We start from the raw sequence: 15917 nt of genomic DNA on the forward strand, positions 1-15917 counted from the left end.
GGCAGTGCCCACAGCTACCCAAGCATCGACCTGTTGAGTTCCCGTGATCCTTCCGCCTCCGCCTTCGCCTTCCAAGAAGCTGGTACTACAAGCACGCGCTACCACGCCCGGCTAGTTTTTTTTTTTTTTTTTAATTGTAGAGACAAGGTCTCGCCAGTTTGTTCCGGCTGGTCTCAGTCTCACAGACTCAGGCAATCCACTCGCCTTAGCCTCCCAAAGTGCTGGGATTACAGGCTGAGACACCAAATATATTCCTAACTCTTAATAGTTTGAGGTATTTTTTATGTCCTACTCTGGTGCTTAGTACTCACCCATGCTTTGGACATTAATGTCCCATGTTGAAAAATTACTAGCAAAGCAAAAAAGAAAATTCCAGGTTTTTGACAAGTTGTAAATATTTCCTAACTTCTCTGGACCAGTAGTTAACATTCCATTAGGAACACCAGTCTATACATTGCTCTAAACACTTGCTTGCCAGTATTTTGTGTTTAACTTTTTCTCTATCCCTGTCAACTATTCCTCTTTTCTTTTTGGGGGGCTCTGCTCAGTGTACAAAGTTTTTCCTCTTAATAAATTATATTAATATCCCTCAATAAGTTCACTTTTATTTTAGTAAAAAAAAAAAAGTCCTATAGAATCTTTCAATATAGACACATAATCAGAATAATTTTTACTATTTCCACTGTTACCAAAAAGTCACCAGTATTTTTTTTTTCCAGTCGAGGTCTCATTCTGTTGCCCAGGCTGGAGTGCAGTGGCATGCTCATGGCCACCGCAACCTCAACCTGTTAGACTCAGGTGATCCTTCTGCCTCAGCCTTTCAAGTAGCTGGAACTACACGCACACACCACCATGCCTGACTAATTTTTTGATTTTTTTGTAGAGATGAGGTCTTGTCAAGTTGCCCAGGTGGGTCTCGAACCCATAGGCTCAGGCAGTCCTCTCACCTTGGCCTCTTAAAGTGCTGGGATTATAGGTGTGAGCCACTGCACCTGACCTTGGTATTTCTTGAATGCAAGGGGGCAATAGTCTTATAACTCCTGTCCTTCCTTCAGCTTTTGCTTCTTTATGTTTCTTTTTTTCTTTACGTGAGACCATGCTCATAGTCTAAAAACACAAATTGCAATGTTTTCCTCCCACTTTTCAGAGGTTTTCCAATGTCTGTGGAATAAGGCCAAACATTGTGGCTTGTAACGCTGTGCATGATCTGACCCTTTCCCACCTCTTATGCCACGTTTTGGCAATTTCTCCCACCACACTCCAGTACGTTGGCCTCATTTACGTTTCTAAAACTCTTAAAGGTCCTTTTAAACTCAGGGCCTTTTCTCATACTGGTCCTCTGCCCAGAATGTGGTTTCTCCTCAAATTTTCTCTAATTAATTTGTACTAATCCTTCAGACTTCAGTTCAAATATTTCATCATAAGAGCCTTTCCTGATGAGCTCCTCTGTTATGTGCACTCAAATACATGACTATGAAATTTTCTTTCCTAGCACACAATGGACAATTGGCTTATTTATGTGTATCTGTGGCTATATACTTTTTCTAATACATATTTTGCATTTTTAATTTACTTATTTCTATAGAGTGTGTCACTTTAGAGTATGACGAGTCATCTAAAGATCCAGGGATCACCACAGGCCAGAGTTTTTATACAAAAGCTCTTTTTTTTCTTTTGAGTCAGACTCTCACTCTATTACACAGGCTAGAGTGCAGCAGCATGCTCACAGCCACTGCAGCTTCGACCTGCTGGACTCAGGTCATCCTTCCACCTTAGCCCTCCAAGTAGCTGGAGCTACAGGCATGCGCCACCACGCCCAGCTAATTTTTTTTTTCTTTGAGTTGGAGTCTCACTCTGTCGCCCAGGCTTGAGTGCAGTGGCACACTCGTGGCCACCCCAGCGTCGACCTGCTGGGCTCAGGCAATCCTTCAGCCTCAGTCTTTGAAGTAGCTGGAATTACAGGCACATGCTACCATACCCGGCTAATTTTTTTTTTTTAATTGTAGAGATGAGGTCTTGCCAAGTTGCCCAAGCTGTTTTTGAACTCGTGGTCTTCGGCAATCCTCCCACCTTGACTTCCCAAAGTGCTGAGATTACAGGCTTGAGCCATGGTGCCTGGCCTAATTTTTTGGTTAATTGTGGAGACAAGGTCTTGCTAAGTTGCCCAGGCTGATCTTGAGCTCCTGAACTCAGGTAATCCTCTCTCTTTTGCCTCCCAAAGTGCTGGGATTACAGGTGTGAGCCACAGCGCCAGGCCTAGACAAAAGCTCTTTTAAGCACATATGAAGGGAATGTCTCTTCCAGTCTGAAATTTTTTCTCCCCTCTTTCTTTCCTCTCAACATATAAACCGACATTATCCATAAGCTAAGTGCATGGATTCTGGATCCAGGTAGAATTGGTTGACAATGCAGCTCCATCAGTTTCTGATTGTGTGGGTAAGTGATTTCACCTCTTTGTATATCCGTTTTTTTAATCTGTAAAATGAGCAAATGTAATCTTCATAGGTTTATGAACATTTGGTGAAACAACAAAGTTCCTAGACCATCTGTATGTCAGGATATTCTACAAGAGGAGCTTTCAATATTTCCCTGAATGTCCACCTTGACTCTCCCTTTAGTGGAAAGTGGGAGGGGAAAGGCAGGGGGAAGGAGAAGAGGAAGGAAATTGGAAGGAGCAAGATTCCTTCTGGCCTGAGATAGAACAAGAGGAGAGGAGCAAGATGAGATGGAGGGGTTGAGGTATCAGAGGAGGCAAACAATGCCTGCCTGTGCTGTTTACACAGATAAAATGATATATAATTTAAAAAATAAAGCAAAAATAGAGAGGGAGAGTAGGTAACATAAAAGAGCCTGTCGTACAAAGGAACGACAGCCACAAATTGCTTCTATCTGCTCAATACGTTCCAAACCCTGTGCCAGTCCTGTAAGTACATGTTCTTATGGAACCCCTACTAATGTGGGAGGTAGAGACATTACCCCTACTTTGCTGATGAGCTCATTGAAGCTTAGAGAGCTGAAGAGAGTTGAGATTAGTTCGTCCATCTTGATATTACAGAGAAAATAATTAGATATTAACATGAGAACTATGGATAAAAGTAAGGTCCCCTTAGCATGATTTTGTCCCACTGAAGAGTCTGAGTTTATAAAAAATAAAACTGTCACTTTATTATGCATTAAAGTATTCTATCTGAATAGTGATTAAATGTAAAGAGAAGAGAAAAAAAAGCAAATAAAATGAAAACGAGAAGAAGGAATAAGGAAAAGAGGCAACGGGGACTGCAAAAAGAAGAAAGAAGCACAAATTCACCTTGACTAGGCCTGTTCCCTCGACCCCACACCAATGCAGTTAGCTATAAGCAAATCCCCCATCTGTTTTTCTGTTTGTTGCTGATCTGTGGAAGATTTTCTAAATAAGAAAAGGGGTAAGGCTGAGGTATCAAAGAAAAAAAAAGTAACATCTAGAGAAATCCTTAGAATCCATGAAGGCTGATTTAAAAAACTACTTCCAAAGACCCCAGTGGTAGCCCTGGAGTGCTTGTGTAGGTGTGTGCTGACTTCCCATGCACCTCCATCTCCAAACAAGCAGAAGGTTGCTCACCTCCCACCTGCTCTCTCTCTCTCTTTTTTTCCCCCTGAGTTGCAGTCTCACATTATGGCTCCCTGCAGCCTTGACCTCCTGGGTTCTGGCAATCCTTCTGCCTCAGCCTCCCAAGTAGCTGGGACTACAGGCATGTGCCACCACACCAGGCTCATTTATTTAAAAAGAAAATTTTTTTTTTCTGTAGACAGGAGGTCTCACTATGTTGCCCAGGCTGGTCTTGGACTCCTGGGCTCAAGTCCACCTAGGCCTCCCTAAATGGTGAAATTAGTGAGCCACTGTGCCTAGTTCCTTCTCGTTTTGAGAACCTCTTCTCCTGGCAAAGGCAAAGTACTCACCCCGTCCTCATTTTTCAAAGGCAATTTTTACTCTAAAAATCACATCCTTAGGATTCTTAGCCTTACTGCTTACCTCTCTTCCTCAAAGAGTTCACTATGGAGTTTACACAAGCAGTCAGCAGAATTACCTTGTAAGAGAAACGGGAGAACAGCCTTGTCATGGTCTGAATGTTTAAGCTTCCCCCCAAATTTAGATGTTGAAACCTAATCACCAATGCAATATTAGGAGGTGGAACATTTTGGTGGGGATTAGATCATGAGGGCTTCTCCCTCATGAATGAGATTAGTGCCCTTATCAAAAAAGAGGCCTGAGGGAGTTTGTTTGACCCTTCTGCCATGTGAAGACATAGCTAGAAGGGCCATTTTTTTTTCTTGAGTCAGAGTCTCACTCTGTTGTCCAGGCTGGAATGCGGTGGCATGCTCATGGCCACCGTGGCCTCAACCTGCTGGGCTCAGGCAATCCTTCCACTTCAGCCTTCCAAGTAGCTGGAACTACAGTCACGAGCCACCACGTCCAGCTAATTTTTTGATTTACTGTAGAGATAAGGTCTCGCTAAGTTGCCCAGGGTGGTCTTGAACCCCTGGGCTCAGGCAATCATCTCACCTCGGCCTCCCAAAGTGTTGGGATTACAGGCGTGAGCCATCGCACCTGGCTAGAAGGGTTATTTAAAAAAAAAAAGACTTTTTGCTTCTTTTTTTTTGTCCTGGGACGGGGGCTCCCCACACCAGATCATAGTATGGCGCCTGGAGGAGGGGTGTCCTGCTAGAAGGTCTGTTTTTGAAGAATAGGCCCTCACCAGACCTTGAATGTGCTGGCATCTTGATCTTGGACTTCCCAGTCTACAGAACATTGAACAATAAATTTCTGTTGTTTACAAATTACCCAGTCTAAGGTATTTAAGTTCTAAATTCAGGTAACAGCTAAGACAAGCCTACATATGAATTTGGAAGTTACAGTTTTGTATTCTAATATATTCAATTAATTTAGTCTTTTTTCAGCAATTCACTCTTTAGTTTTTTACCACCTTCATGTTGGCTTTCTGATGTTTTAACCATGACCTTTGACGTTATTTCAATTTTGCTTTCATCCCTATCCGCAAATAAGCTATTTCTATGAGTTCTTTGGGTCATTGTGGATAAATAGGTCTTTTTCAGGATCACTTGTTAACTTAAACCTGTTATTAAAATTTTCTCACTCAAACCACCCGAATTCAAGTTGGCTTCATCCCTGGGACTGCACCAGTGGCTCTCAATACCAGCAGCATGTTAGAATACCTGCAGAGATTTTAAGAGGTATGAGTACCTAGAGGGAGAATCTTTAGAAGTAGGATAATATAGCTGGGCGTGGTAGCTGACGTCTGTAATCCCAGTACTTTGGGAGGTGGAGGCAAGAGGTTTGCCTGAGCCCAGGGGTTCGAGACCAGCCTGGGCAACTTGGTGAGACCCCCATCTCTACAATAAATAAAAAAATTAACTGGGCAAGGTGGCACACACCTGTGGTTCCAGCTACTTGGACGGCTGAGGTGGAAGGATCCCCTGAGTCCAGCAGGTCAAGGCTGTGGTGGCCATGAGTGTGCCACAATACTCCAGCCTGGACTCCCACTCAAAACAAACAAAAATGAAGTAGGATACCATTTTGTTGTTGTTTTTTTTTTTAGTTTGAGTTGGAGTCTCACTTGGTCACCCAGATTAGAGTGTAGTGGCTGCTGCAGCCTCGATCTGTTAGGCTCCATCGATTCTTCTGCCTCAGCCTTCCAAGTAGCTGGAACTACAGGCACGCGCTACCACGCCTGGTTAAGTTTTGATTTATTGTAGAGATGAGGTCTCACCAAGTTGCCCAGGCAGGTCTTGAACCCGCGGGCTCAGGCAATCCACTCACCTCAGCCTCCCAAGCGCTGGGATTACAGCCTGAGCCACTGAGCCCTGCCTGGGATACTATTTTAAAAGCTCCCCAGGGGATTCTAATGTGTAGCCTCTGGACTTGTTTATCAGTTGACAACCACTAGATTTCACACACAGTCCTCTTAATTAACATCTCCTGTATGCTGAGCATCTTAAACCTAGCCAGCACCACTCTCATTCCACAATTTTTGTATGTCTTCCAGTTCTTGGTTTTTTGCCCCTCTGCACCAATCATCACTCATGTGAGAAGCACAGAGTATTCAGTTTGGGTGGATGAACATCATCAGGGTAGACGACTCTGTTTTAGTTGACTCACAAATGTAGTTTGAGTAACTTTTATTTTTCCATATAACCTCTGAAATTTCAATGAAAAAAGTCATGTTTGATTATTTATGTGAATTTACTAAAAATAATCAGATGATGTTTTTGAAGTACATCAGTTATTGTTATCTGAGTGTCCTTTGCTTCTGTTCTTAGAAATATCAGGCTGAAAAAAGAAACCACTTCTAGTATGGCATCCTTTCCAAAAAATTCTAAATGTTAAAATAAAAAATCTTTTAAAATTCATGACTCAGCTGGTTAAAGTCAGGAAATTCCTTTTAGGACAGAAATATCATATCAACACATTTCAGAGGAGTGAGAAAAGCACTAGACCTAAAATTTTCCATAGTGATGTCTGCTGGTCCCTGAGGGTCTTGAGAGTGGGTTTTTATGGATTATGGGTTGTGGGGGAGAGGAGTCTGAGGTTCCTTGCAGAGCGAGAGGTAAGATCTAAAACCCTCTGCGTAAAGCCAAAACCCAGAAGGGCAACACTCTTAGTAAGAAAAGCAGAGAAATATCTGTTCTGCAGATTGAGACTGTGAGGATACAAGTCTGTTCAAACCTGTCTCTGGGTGTCTAATGTCATTCTACTACTTCTGTATTAAAAAAAAAAAAAGCCAATCCAGAGATTAAGTTTAAAGTGATCCAGAATTGGTATGTCTCCTAGGTAACTGTCGGAAGTATGTGGAACTTTTATTTGGAGGGCTTTACTCAGACCTTGAAGGATTATCATGCATGAAATTCCAAGGAACACAAACTTAGACATAATTAAAAGACAGGTGGGTCAGGTGTGGAGGCTCATGCCTGTAATCCCAGCACTTTGGGAAGCCGATGTGGAAGGATTGCTTGAGTCCAGGAGTTCGAGATCAGCCTAGCTACATAGCAAGACCTTGTCTCTAAAAGAAATAAAAAAATTAGCCAGGCATTGTGGCACATACTGGTAGTTTCATCTACTCAGGTGACTGAGGCAAAAGGATCATCTGAGTCCAGGAAGTTGAGGCTGTAGTGAGCTGTGATCGTGCCACTGCATTCCAGCCTGGGCAACAAAAATGAGACGCTGACGCAAAGAAAAACAAAACAAAACAAAACCAGATGGGAAATACTTCCGGTGTTTTAACTTTGGTTTTTTTTTGTTTTTGTTTTGAGTTAGAGTCTCACTCTGTCGCCCAGACTGGAGTGCAGTGGCCGCTCCCGGCCACCGCAGCCTTGACCTGCTGGGCTCCCGCGATCCTTCCGCCTCAGCCTTCCAAGTAGCTGAAATTACAGGCATGCGCTACCACGCCCAGCTGTTTTTTTTTTATTTTTTGTAGAGATGAGATCTCGCTGCCCAGGCGGGTCTCGAACCCGTGGGCTCAGGCAATCCACTCACCTCAGCCTCCCAAAGGCGCAGGATTACAAGCTGAGCCACCGAGCCCGGCTCGGTGTTTTAACTTTAACTGTTGTGATAATTGTTGGCATACAGATTCTTTTATATTTTTGAGAAGTAGCCTTCTCTTTATTTTCTTTCTTTCTTTTTTTTGAGTTGGAATCTCATTTTGTAGCCCGGGCTGGAGTGCAGTGGCACGCTCATGGCCAACGCAGTCTACACCTGCTGGGTTCAGGTGATTCTTCTGCCTCAGCCTTCCAAGTAGCTGGAACTATAGGCATGTGTTACTATGCCCATCTTATTTTTTGATTTATTATAGAGATGAGGTATCACCAAGTTGCCCAGGCTGACCTCAAATCCCTGAGCTCAGGCAATCCTCTTGCCTTGACCTCCCAAAGTGCTGGGATTACAGGCTTGAGCCACCACACCCAGTCCTTTTCTCTATTTTCAGTCATTTAAAAAAAAAATTAGGAACAGATGTTGAACATTGAAATAAGTTGTGAATTTTAAAATATTCTCTAGGTTTTTAGTAGATTGACATGAACCATTCATTTCGGTTCCTTCCTAGTTATTTTTTCTCATTTGATCATAGCTCACCTAATAAAAATAGAATAAAACTTTGTAAGATTTTTTTCTAGTTTACTCTTTTCTTATTAAAATGTGAATTTATATTGGGAGCTATATTAGAACATCTAAATATCATTTTCTCTGAATGAAACTTATTACATTCCAGCACTGTTCTAAGCACTTTGAACATATTGGCTTATTTGGTTCTCAAAATAACCAAATTAGTTATTTCTATTATTACTCCCATCACATAGATGAGGAAAGGGAGCCATAAAGGGATCAAGCAAGTTGCCCAAGATTACACAGCTATTAAGTCTTCAAACCTAGACTGGCTGACTCCAGTTACACTGTAAACCCTAAATCATACTGCATCTCAGAAAGTTCTTTCATGACTAAGTTAAGATCCCTTTATTTTTATTGTTTTATTTTGATCTTTTTGTAGAGACAAGGTCTCACTATGTTGCTCAGGCTGGTCAAACTCCTGGGCTCAAGCCACTCTCTTGCCTTGACCTCCCAAAGTGCTGGGATTACAGGCATGAGTCACTGCACCTGGCCAGGATCCCTTTTATTAATATTTCTTTGCTAGCATTCTCCTCATTTTTTGCCTGAGCATAAGTCACAATTTAAAATTATTCGTTAATTTATTTGTTTAATGTCTATCTCCTTATCTAGACTCTTTCTCTTTGAGAGCAGGAATCATTTCATGCCATTTTATGCCATTCCACAGACGTATGTTCAGTGCCTAGCATACCCTAGATGCTTAATAAATTGTTGAATGAATGAATGCATAAAAGATGAAGAAAAAACGTTTTCTTCATGGAGCAACGTCTCCATCTTGTGGAACTTTAGAATATTGTCATTTAAATCACCAAACAAACAAACAAAAAAACAAACAAAAAAACGCCTAAGGTAGATTTTTCACCAAAGAATTGATGTTCAAGTGCTATTTTCCGACTAAGAGTCTTAAAAAAATTGGACTAGCTCTTTGAGCTTTTTAGTGCTCTAGAATAGCACAGCCTCTTCAGGACAGGCCTGTCGCCTATTAGGTTGGTGAATTGTGCAACTTCGGTAACGGACGGTCGCCGCTTCACGTCCAGAACTCGTTTGCTTCTATCAATACCTTACTGAAAGGCAGAGCACGATACATTGAGAGCCCCTTCCAGGCAGCGTCCATACAGCTGTTCAAGGGGTCTGTCGGCCAGCAAGCCCCAGCTCCTCATCGCGTTACGTCTCAGTATATGACAGCTAAAATGGAAAATGCCTTCAGAAATAGCCCCTGCCCTATCTCATTCACTAGGAGAGGGGGCAAATTATGCTCCGTTGGAAATCCTGGGTTATCTTGTATAATGCTTTGTACACACAATCTGACTTTTTTTTAATACCAATATGTTAGGAAGAGCTACTTCCCCGATCTACTTATTACGCTCGTTTCTGAAGTTAGCGTGTCCTTCCTATTCAAACCAGAAATGGACAATAATAGAAGAAAAAAATTTTAAGTCAGTTTGATTATAAACTCAGATCGTAAGTGTAGATTCTGTATTTTTCCTCCTTTAATCTAGGTCCAACTCGTCCGATCACATAACCAACAACGGAGGCAGGAGGAAGGCGGCCTGGGGTCGGAGGCCGGAAGTCTGAGACACCGGCGAGAGCCGCTCCTTTCCCACGGTTCTATGGTTTATTTCGGGTAACTCTAGCCACTGAGAACTCTATGGTTCTGGGGCATGCTGGGAAAGCCGGGCTTTGAAGATCGGCGGGAAGATGATGGCCAGCACCTGTCATGAGGCCGGGCTTCTCCCGAGGGGGCTGACGCTGGGACTGTGACTTACCTTGAACAGCCCGTAAGACTTTGCAATGAATCTTCCGCGTCGGAGTGGGAAACGGCGGCGTTCATCAGTCTCAGACTCGTTTTCGGAAAGCGGCGGTGACAGCAGTGCCAGCCCTCAGATCCTCTCGGGGTCGGTGCTGAGCCCGCCCCCGGGCCTGGGACGCTGCCTGAAGGACCGTGGCTGTCAGTCGGCGGCAGCCGCAGGTACTCCCGGGCACCCTGGAGGCAGCGGGCGAGGGTCGCGTGGTGTCCTCGTCGCGCGGAGCTTGCTTTTTTGCTTACCCCACTGGCCTTCTCCCCTTCTCTGTGACTCGGGGGGCCTGGTGCGGGAGGTTACTTTATGTTCAGACATAGGCGAGCTTTCAGTGACCGCCTGGTGTCAACGTTCAAGTGGGTCGTTTGATCTTCACAGCTGGTTTAAAGGGGCCTTTCAGAGTATAAAGGTTTCAAATGCTAGTTGTGGCCTTGCTGTTAGGTTAGCCTCTGCAGTACTAGATATGGCTTAAACCATTTGTTAGTGCAGTGTACCTAATATTCTTTTGTTTTAATCATGTGGAATAGTCATGTGTTTTGCTCCTCCAAGTGCTGGGAAGACTCGTGTTGCAGAATTACTTTGTTGTTGTTGTTGTTTTTTGAGTTGGAGTCTCACTCAGTCGCCCAGACTAGAGTGCAGTGGTCGCTCCCGGCCACTGCAGCCTCGACCTGCTGGGCTCCGGCGATCCTTCCGGCCTCAGCCTTCCAAGTAGCCGGAATTACAGGCATGCGCTACCACGCCCGGCTGATTTTTGATTTATTGTAGAGATGACGTCTCGCTGCCCAGGCGGGTCTCGAACCCGCAGGCTCAGGCAATCCACTCACCTCAGCCTCCCAAAGGCGCGGGATTACAGGCTGAGCCACCAAGCCCAGCTCCAGGAAATAATTTACTATTACTTTTCTATACATGATCAGTTTCTCACAAGCCTCTTGAAGTCAAGATGTGCTTTAAATAGCTTAATTCCAACACACAGTGGAGGGCTATTAAAATCATATATTAGAAATACATTATTAATTACCTTTTTTTTTTCCTGAAAGGAGAATGCAAACAAACAGTTCCTGACGATCACATAGACACGCTGCTATTGGCAAATTGGGGACTTCCTAAAGCAGTTCTGGAGAAATATCACAGTTTTGGTGTAAAAAAGATGTTTGAATGGCAGGCAGAATGCCTTTTGCTTGAACAAGTCCTGGAAGGAAAGAATTTGGTTTATTCAGGTATTCAGATTTACGCAAACTACTTTCTCTACTATTTAAAAGATATTATGAATGTAAAGAATATTCTATTGAGGTAGTTAAGGTTCTTTTAAAAGGAGAATGAGACAATGCTTTATAACTAGAAATAGTCTTAACATATATATGAAGAGTGGTATTTTATCATAAATATATTTGTAAAAGTTTCATTATATGACTGTGGGGGAAAAGCAAGAAAACTTACAATTTAAGGAGTGAGTACAGAAACAATGAACTGAGTACCACATGTTCTCACTGATAAGCGGACCCTCTACATTTGCCATAATACTATACAAAAGGAATTAGCAGTAGTGGGATACTGCTGGGATGGGGGGTGGGGGTGGCACATAGCATCAATAAGGGTACCTGATCTCAAAGCATGCAGTGGGGACAAAAGAGAGGCCCAAACTTTACCTGTATGATGTATAACTAATCCTGAATTGTATCCCACATTTTAAAAATAAAATATATATATATATATAAAAAGTGAGTAGCTGGGAGTGGTGGCTCATGCCTGTAATCCCAGCACTTTAGGGGTGGAGGCAAGAGGATTGCCTGAGCCTAGGGGTTCGAGACCAGCTTGGGCAACTTGGTGAGACTTCATCTCTACAATAAATCAAAAAATTATCTCGGCCTGGTGATACACACCTGTAGTTCCAACTACTTGGAAAGCTAAGGTGGAAGGATGGCCTGAGGTCAGCAGGTTGAGGCTGTGGTGGCCGTGAGTGTGCTACTGCACTCTAGCCTGGGTGACAGAGGAGAAGAAAAAAAATGTAAGTGAATAATTCTGCCTGCCATCCTGCTCAACAAATGAATACCCCAGAGTGAGTGTGCGATGGGAAATATAAATATGCTCTTCCCTCATTTGAGCTCAGTTACTTTTCAGGGTATGAACATTATTATATGTTTATAAATTGACCTTATACAGGGTTGGATATACATGCCATATGTAATATAATTTATAGAAGTTTTTTCCTCTGTAAGATAGTAGCAGGTAATTTTATAGAAGATCTATATGGGTTTTCAAGGGCAACTATGACATACACAATATTGTAGTGCTTACTACACTGACTGTAATCATTTGGTAAAATGCAAGTCCTTTGTGTTAGTTTTCTCTGAAATTGTGTCATCCAGATTTTTCATTATGACTGGAAAAAAATAATTAAAATTATCTCTTTTTTGTTTTTGAGGTGTCTTTTTTATTTTTAATTAATTAATTTTTATTGTAAAGATGTGGGGTACAATTCAGGTTTAGGGTACAAAAGTATTCATTATGCAGGTACCTTTGTTGGTGAGGTATGCCCCTTCCTCCCCTGGCAGTTTCCCATTACTGCCAATCCCTTTCTTATAATATTATGATAATTGTTCAATGTCTGCTTCTGAATGAGAACATATGGTACTCTGTTCTTTTTTTCTGTGAAGATCACTGAGTATGGCAGACTGTAAATCCATCCAAGTTGCTGCAAAGTCCATATGTTTGTCCATCTTTATGGCTGCATAATATTCCATTGTGTATATGTACCACATTTTTTTAAATCCAGTCCAATTTTGATGGGCAGCATGGTTGGTTCCATGTTTTTGCTGTTGTGACTAGAGCTGCAACAAACATGCAAGAATTATCTTATCAGTAGATTAATTCAGGCTATTGAATTAGACTGATTGAATTTGAAAACTACCACTTACTGGTTGTGCAACCTTGCAAATGACTGAGAGAGAAAGAGAATGAGTGTGTGTGTATGTGTGTGTGTGTGTGTTTGTGTGCGCGTGTATGGACATGCAAGCCTGGTGTAGTACTTAGGGAGGATTGCATTATTTCTTATGTGTAAGAGCTTAGAACAGTTTTTGGCACCTAGAAAGTACTCATAAATGCTGACTAGTGGTAGTGGCAGTGTCAGATTGGCCTGACCTTTTAAAAAAAATTTTATTTTAGTTGGAGTCTTACTCTGTTGCCCAGGCTGGAGTGCAGTGGCACGCTCATGGCCACTGCAGCCTCAACCTGCTGGGCTCAGGTGATCCCTCCACCTCAGCCTTCCAAGTAGCTGGAACTACAGGCATGTGCCACCACGCCCAGCTAATTTTTGATTTTATTGTAGAGATGAGGTCTTGCCAATTTGCCCAGGCTGGTCTTGAACCTGTGGGCTCAGGCTATCCTCTCACCTTGGCCTTCCAAAATGCTGGGATCATAGGCATGAGCCACTGTGCCTAACTAGTTTATCTTAAAGATTTTTTTTTTTTGTTTATCTTAACTTTAATTTTTTTTTGAGTTGGAGTCTCACTCTGTTGCCCAGGCTGGGGGGCAGTGGCACACTCATAGCCACCATAGCCTTGACCTGCTGGGCTCAGGTGATCCTTCTGCCTCAGCCTTCCAAGTAGCTGGAAACTATAGGCGCATGCTACCATGCCTGGCTAATTTTTTGATTTATTGTAGAGACAAGGTCTTGCCAAGTTGCTCAGGCTGGTCTTGAACCCCTGAGCTCAGGCAATCCTCTTGCCTCTGCCTCCCAAAGTGCTAGGGTTACAGGCTTAAGCCACTGCTCCTGGCCTTGATTTTAATTTTTTTGTAATTAATTTATCTGTTTCCTCTGCTATTGCCCAGTTTCTGCAGCCAATGTGATCTTTATAAAGTATATATATAATACTAAGTACATATATGATCTCGTCACTCTCTTTCATGAAACTTATCAGTCACTCTGCTGTGCTTTCAGAGCAAGTCTAAATTCCTTAGCTTGTGGGATTATAAGTCCTTCTTCACTTCTTCACGTGGTACTTTGTTTTTTGAGTTGGAGTCTCCCTGTCATCCAGGTTGGAGTGCAGTGGCACGCTCGTGGCCACTGCAGCCTTGACTTGCTGTGCTCAAGGCGATTCTTCCACCTCACCTTCCAAGTACCTGGATTCACAGGTGTGCACCACTACACCTGGCTAATTTTTTGATTTATTGTAGAGATGAGGTCTTGCCAAGTTGGCCAGCCTTGTCTCAAACCCCTGGACTCAGGCAATCCCCTCTCCTCTGCCTCCCAAAGTACTGAGATTTCAGGTGTGAGCCACTGTGCCCAACTTGTGTGGTACTTTCATATCTCTTCTTTTGCTCCCCTGGAGTATGTTATACTCTGGCTTACTAAATCACTTACTGTCATTTGAACATGGCACGCTTTCCTGTAGTCCTTTCCACATGCTGTTTCTTATGCTTGGCCTTCCCTTTTTCTTCCTTCCTTCTTGTAAGTTCTATTTCCTTTTCATAAGCTTCCTTGCAGTCTTCTCCCTCAAGGTCTATCATAATTCCTATCACAATATATTAAAGTTGTTTATTTCCTCAAAGCGAAGCTTTGAACCATGTGGTACTTAAAGTAAAGAATCTTCTGGTATAATAATACTCATCATTTATTGCTGATATAAAGATTTGTTTATGTCTATTTTTAGTGTGAGACTATTTAGGCTGCTGGTTTAAAAAAGGTGCATTTCAGAGTATAAAGGTTTCAAATGCTAGTTAAGGCCTTACTGATAGGTTAGACTTAGCCTCTGTAGTGCAGGATATGGCTTAAAACATTTATTAGTGCAGTGTACTAAGTACTACTTCTTTTGTTTTAACCTTGTGGAATAATCATGTTTTAGCTCCTACAAGTGCTGGGAAGACTCTTGTGGCAGAATTACTTATTTTGAAACGGGTTTTGGAAATGCGGAAGAAAGCTTTGTTTATTCTTCCCTTTGTTTCTGTGGCTAAAGAGAAGAAATATTATCTCCAGGTAATGTTCTTGTACTAAGTTTGAAATAATAAAAGGTCTAGCCTTGGTTTTATTTTATTCATTTGAGATAGAATTATAAAAGCAAGTGGAAAGCAAAGTTTCTTTGATTTTAAGTTGACAGTTAGATGATTAAAAGTTTACAGAAAGAAACTTTAAAAAATTATTGCGTAGAGGAGAAAGGGCCATGAAAAGAGTATGGTGAAAATTGTGTAAAAATTTGTAAACCTTTCTTTAATAAACAGAATACTTCAATTAGCATATACAAGTAAACATGCAAAAATTTTTTTTTTTTTTAATAGGAGTCTCACTGTCACCCAGGCTGGAGTGCAGTAGCACACTCATGGCCACCACAGCCTTAGCCCACTGGGCTCAGGTGATCCTTACGCTTCAACTTTCCAAGTAGCTGGGTCTACAGGCATGGGCCACCAAGCCTGGCTAATTTTTTTTTATTATAGAGATGTGGTCTTGTCAAGTTGCCCAGGCTGGTCTTGAACCCCTGGGTTCAAGCAGTCCTCTTGCCTCTGTGCCAAAGTGCTGGGGCCACAGGCGTGAGCCACAGCGCCCAGCATAAACATGTAAATTAAGAATAATCATTCTAACTGAATAGTAGAACTAGACTGAAGCATAAAAGGGAAGAGTGTTTAAGGAAGCATATCCCATCCTAATTGAGGACAATTTAGAAATATTTAGAGGATGAAGGACAAGATCTGTTAGTGCTTATATGAAGCTCCAGGTCTGTGGTCTGTTCCTCTGATCTGCAAAAATGAATAACAGTAGTTTACATTGATATGATACTAGTTTTTAAGGCATTTTCACAAATGCAGTGTTTTATGAAATAAATTTACTATTGTAATTTCTGCGGTGAAAAAAATATTCTGTTGGAATGGAAAGATTATGGTACTGATAGTTCAGAAAACTTGGGTTCTAGTCCCAGTTTTGCTACTATGTCTTCAGTCTAGGCCCATAACCTGCTGGGCCTTAGTTTTTTCGTTTG

At 42.2% G+C, this 15917-nt stretch overlaps 2 protein-coding genes across 2 annotated transcripts in view; one reads left to right on the plus strand and one right to left on the minus strand.

Annotated features, from left to right (window-relative positions):
* The window catches only part of ARGFX (arginine-fifty homeobox), a 37249-nt gene extending 27937 nt beyond the window's left edge, over positions 1 to 9312 (minus strand). The window contains 1 exon segment of the mRNA XM_008059494.1: positions 9238 to 9312. Coding sequence (XP_008057685.1) covers positions 9238 to 9312 — 75 coding nt within the window.
* A 560-nt stretch (positions 9313 to 9872) lies between these two features.
* Positions 9873 to 15917, plus strand: part of POLQ (DNA polymerase theta) — a gene marked incomplete at its 3' end in the record, with an annotated part of 75023 nt that continues 68978 nt past the window's right edge. Inside the window, exons 1-3 of the mRNA XM_008059495.2 lie at positions 9873 to 10121; positions 10989 to 11168; positions 14793 to 14923. Of these exons, the coding sequence (XP_008057686.1) occupies positions 9944 to 10121; positions 10989 to 11168; positions 14793 to 14923 (489 nt within the window). The remainder of the gene's footprint in view (positions 10122 to 10988; positions 11169 to 14792; positions 14924 to 15917) is intronic.

Source organism: Carlito syrichta, unplaced genomic scaffold (assembly GCF_000164805.1).
Source record: "Carlito syrichta isolate Samal-C Ts95f unplaced genomic scaffold, Tarsius_syrichta-2.0.1 Scaffold304179, whole genome shotgun sequence".
Lineage (NCBI taxonomy): Eukaryota > Metazoa > Chordata > Mammalia > Primates > Tarsiidae > Carlito > Carlito syrichta.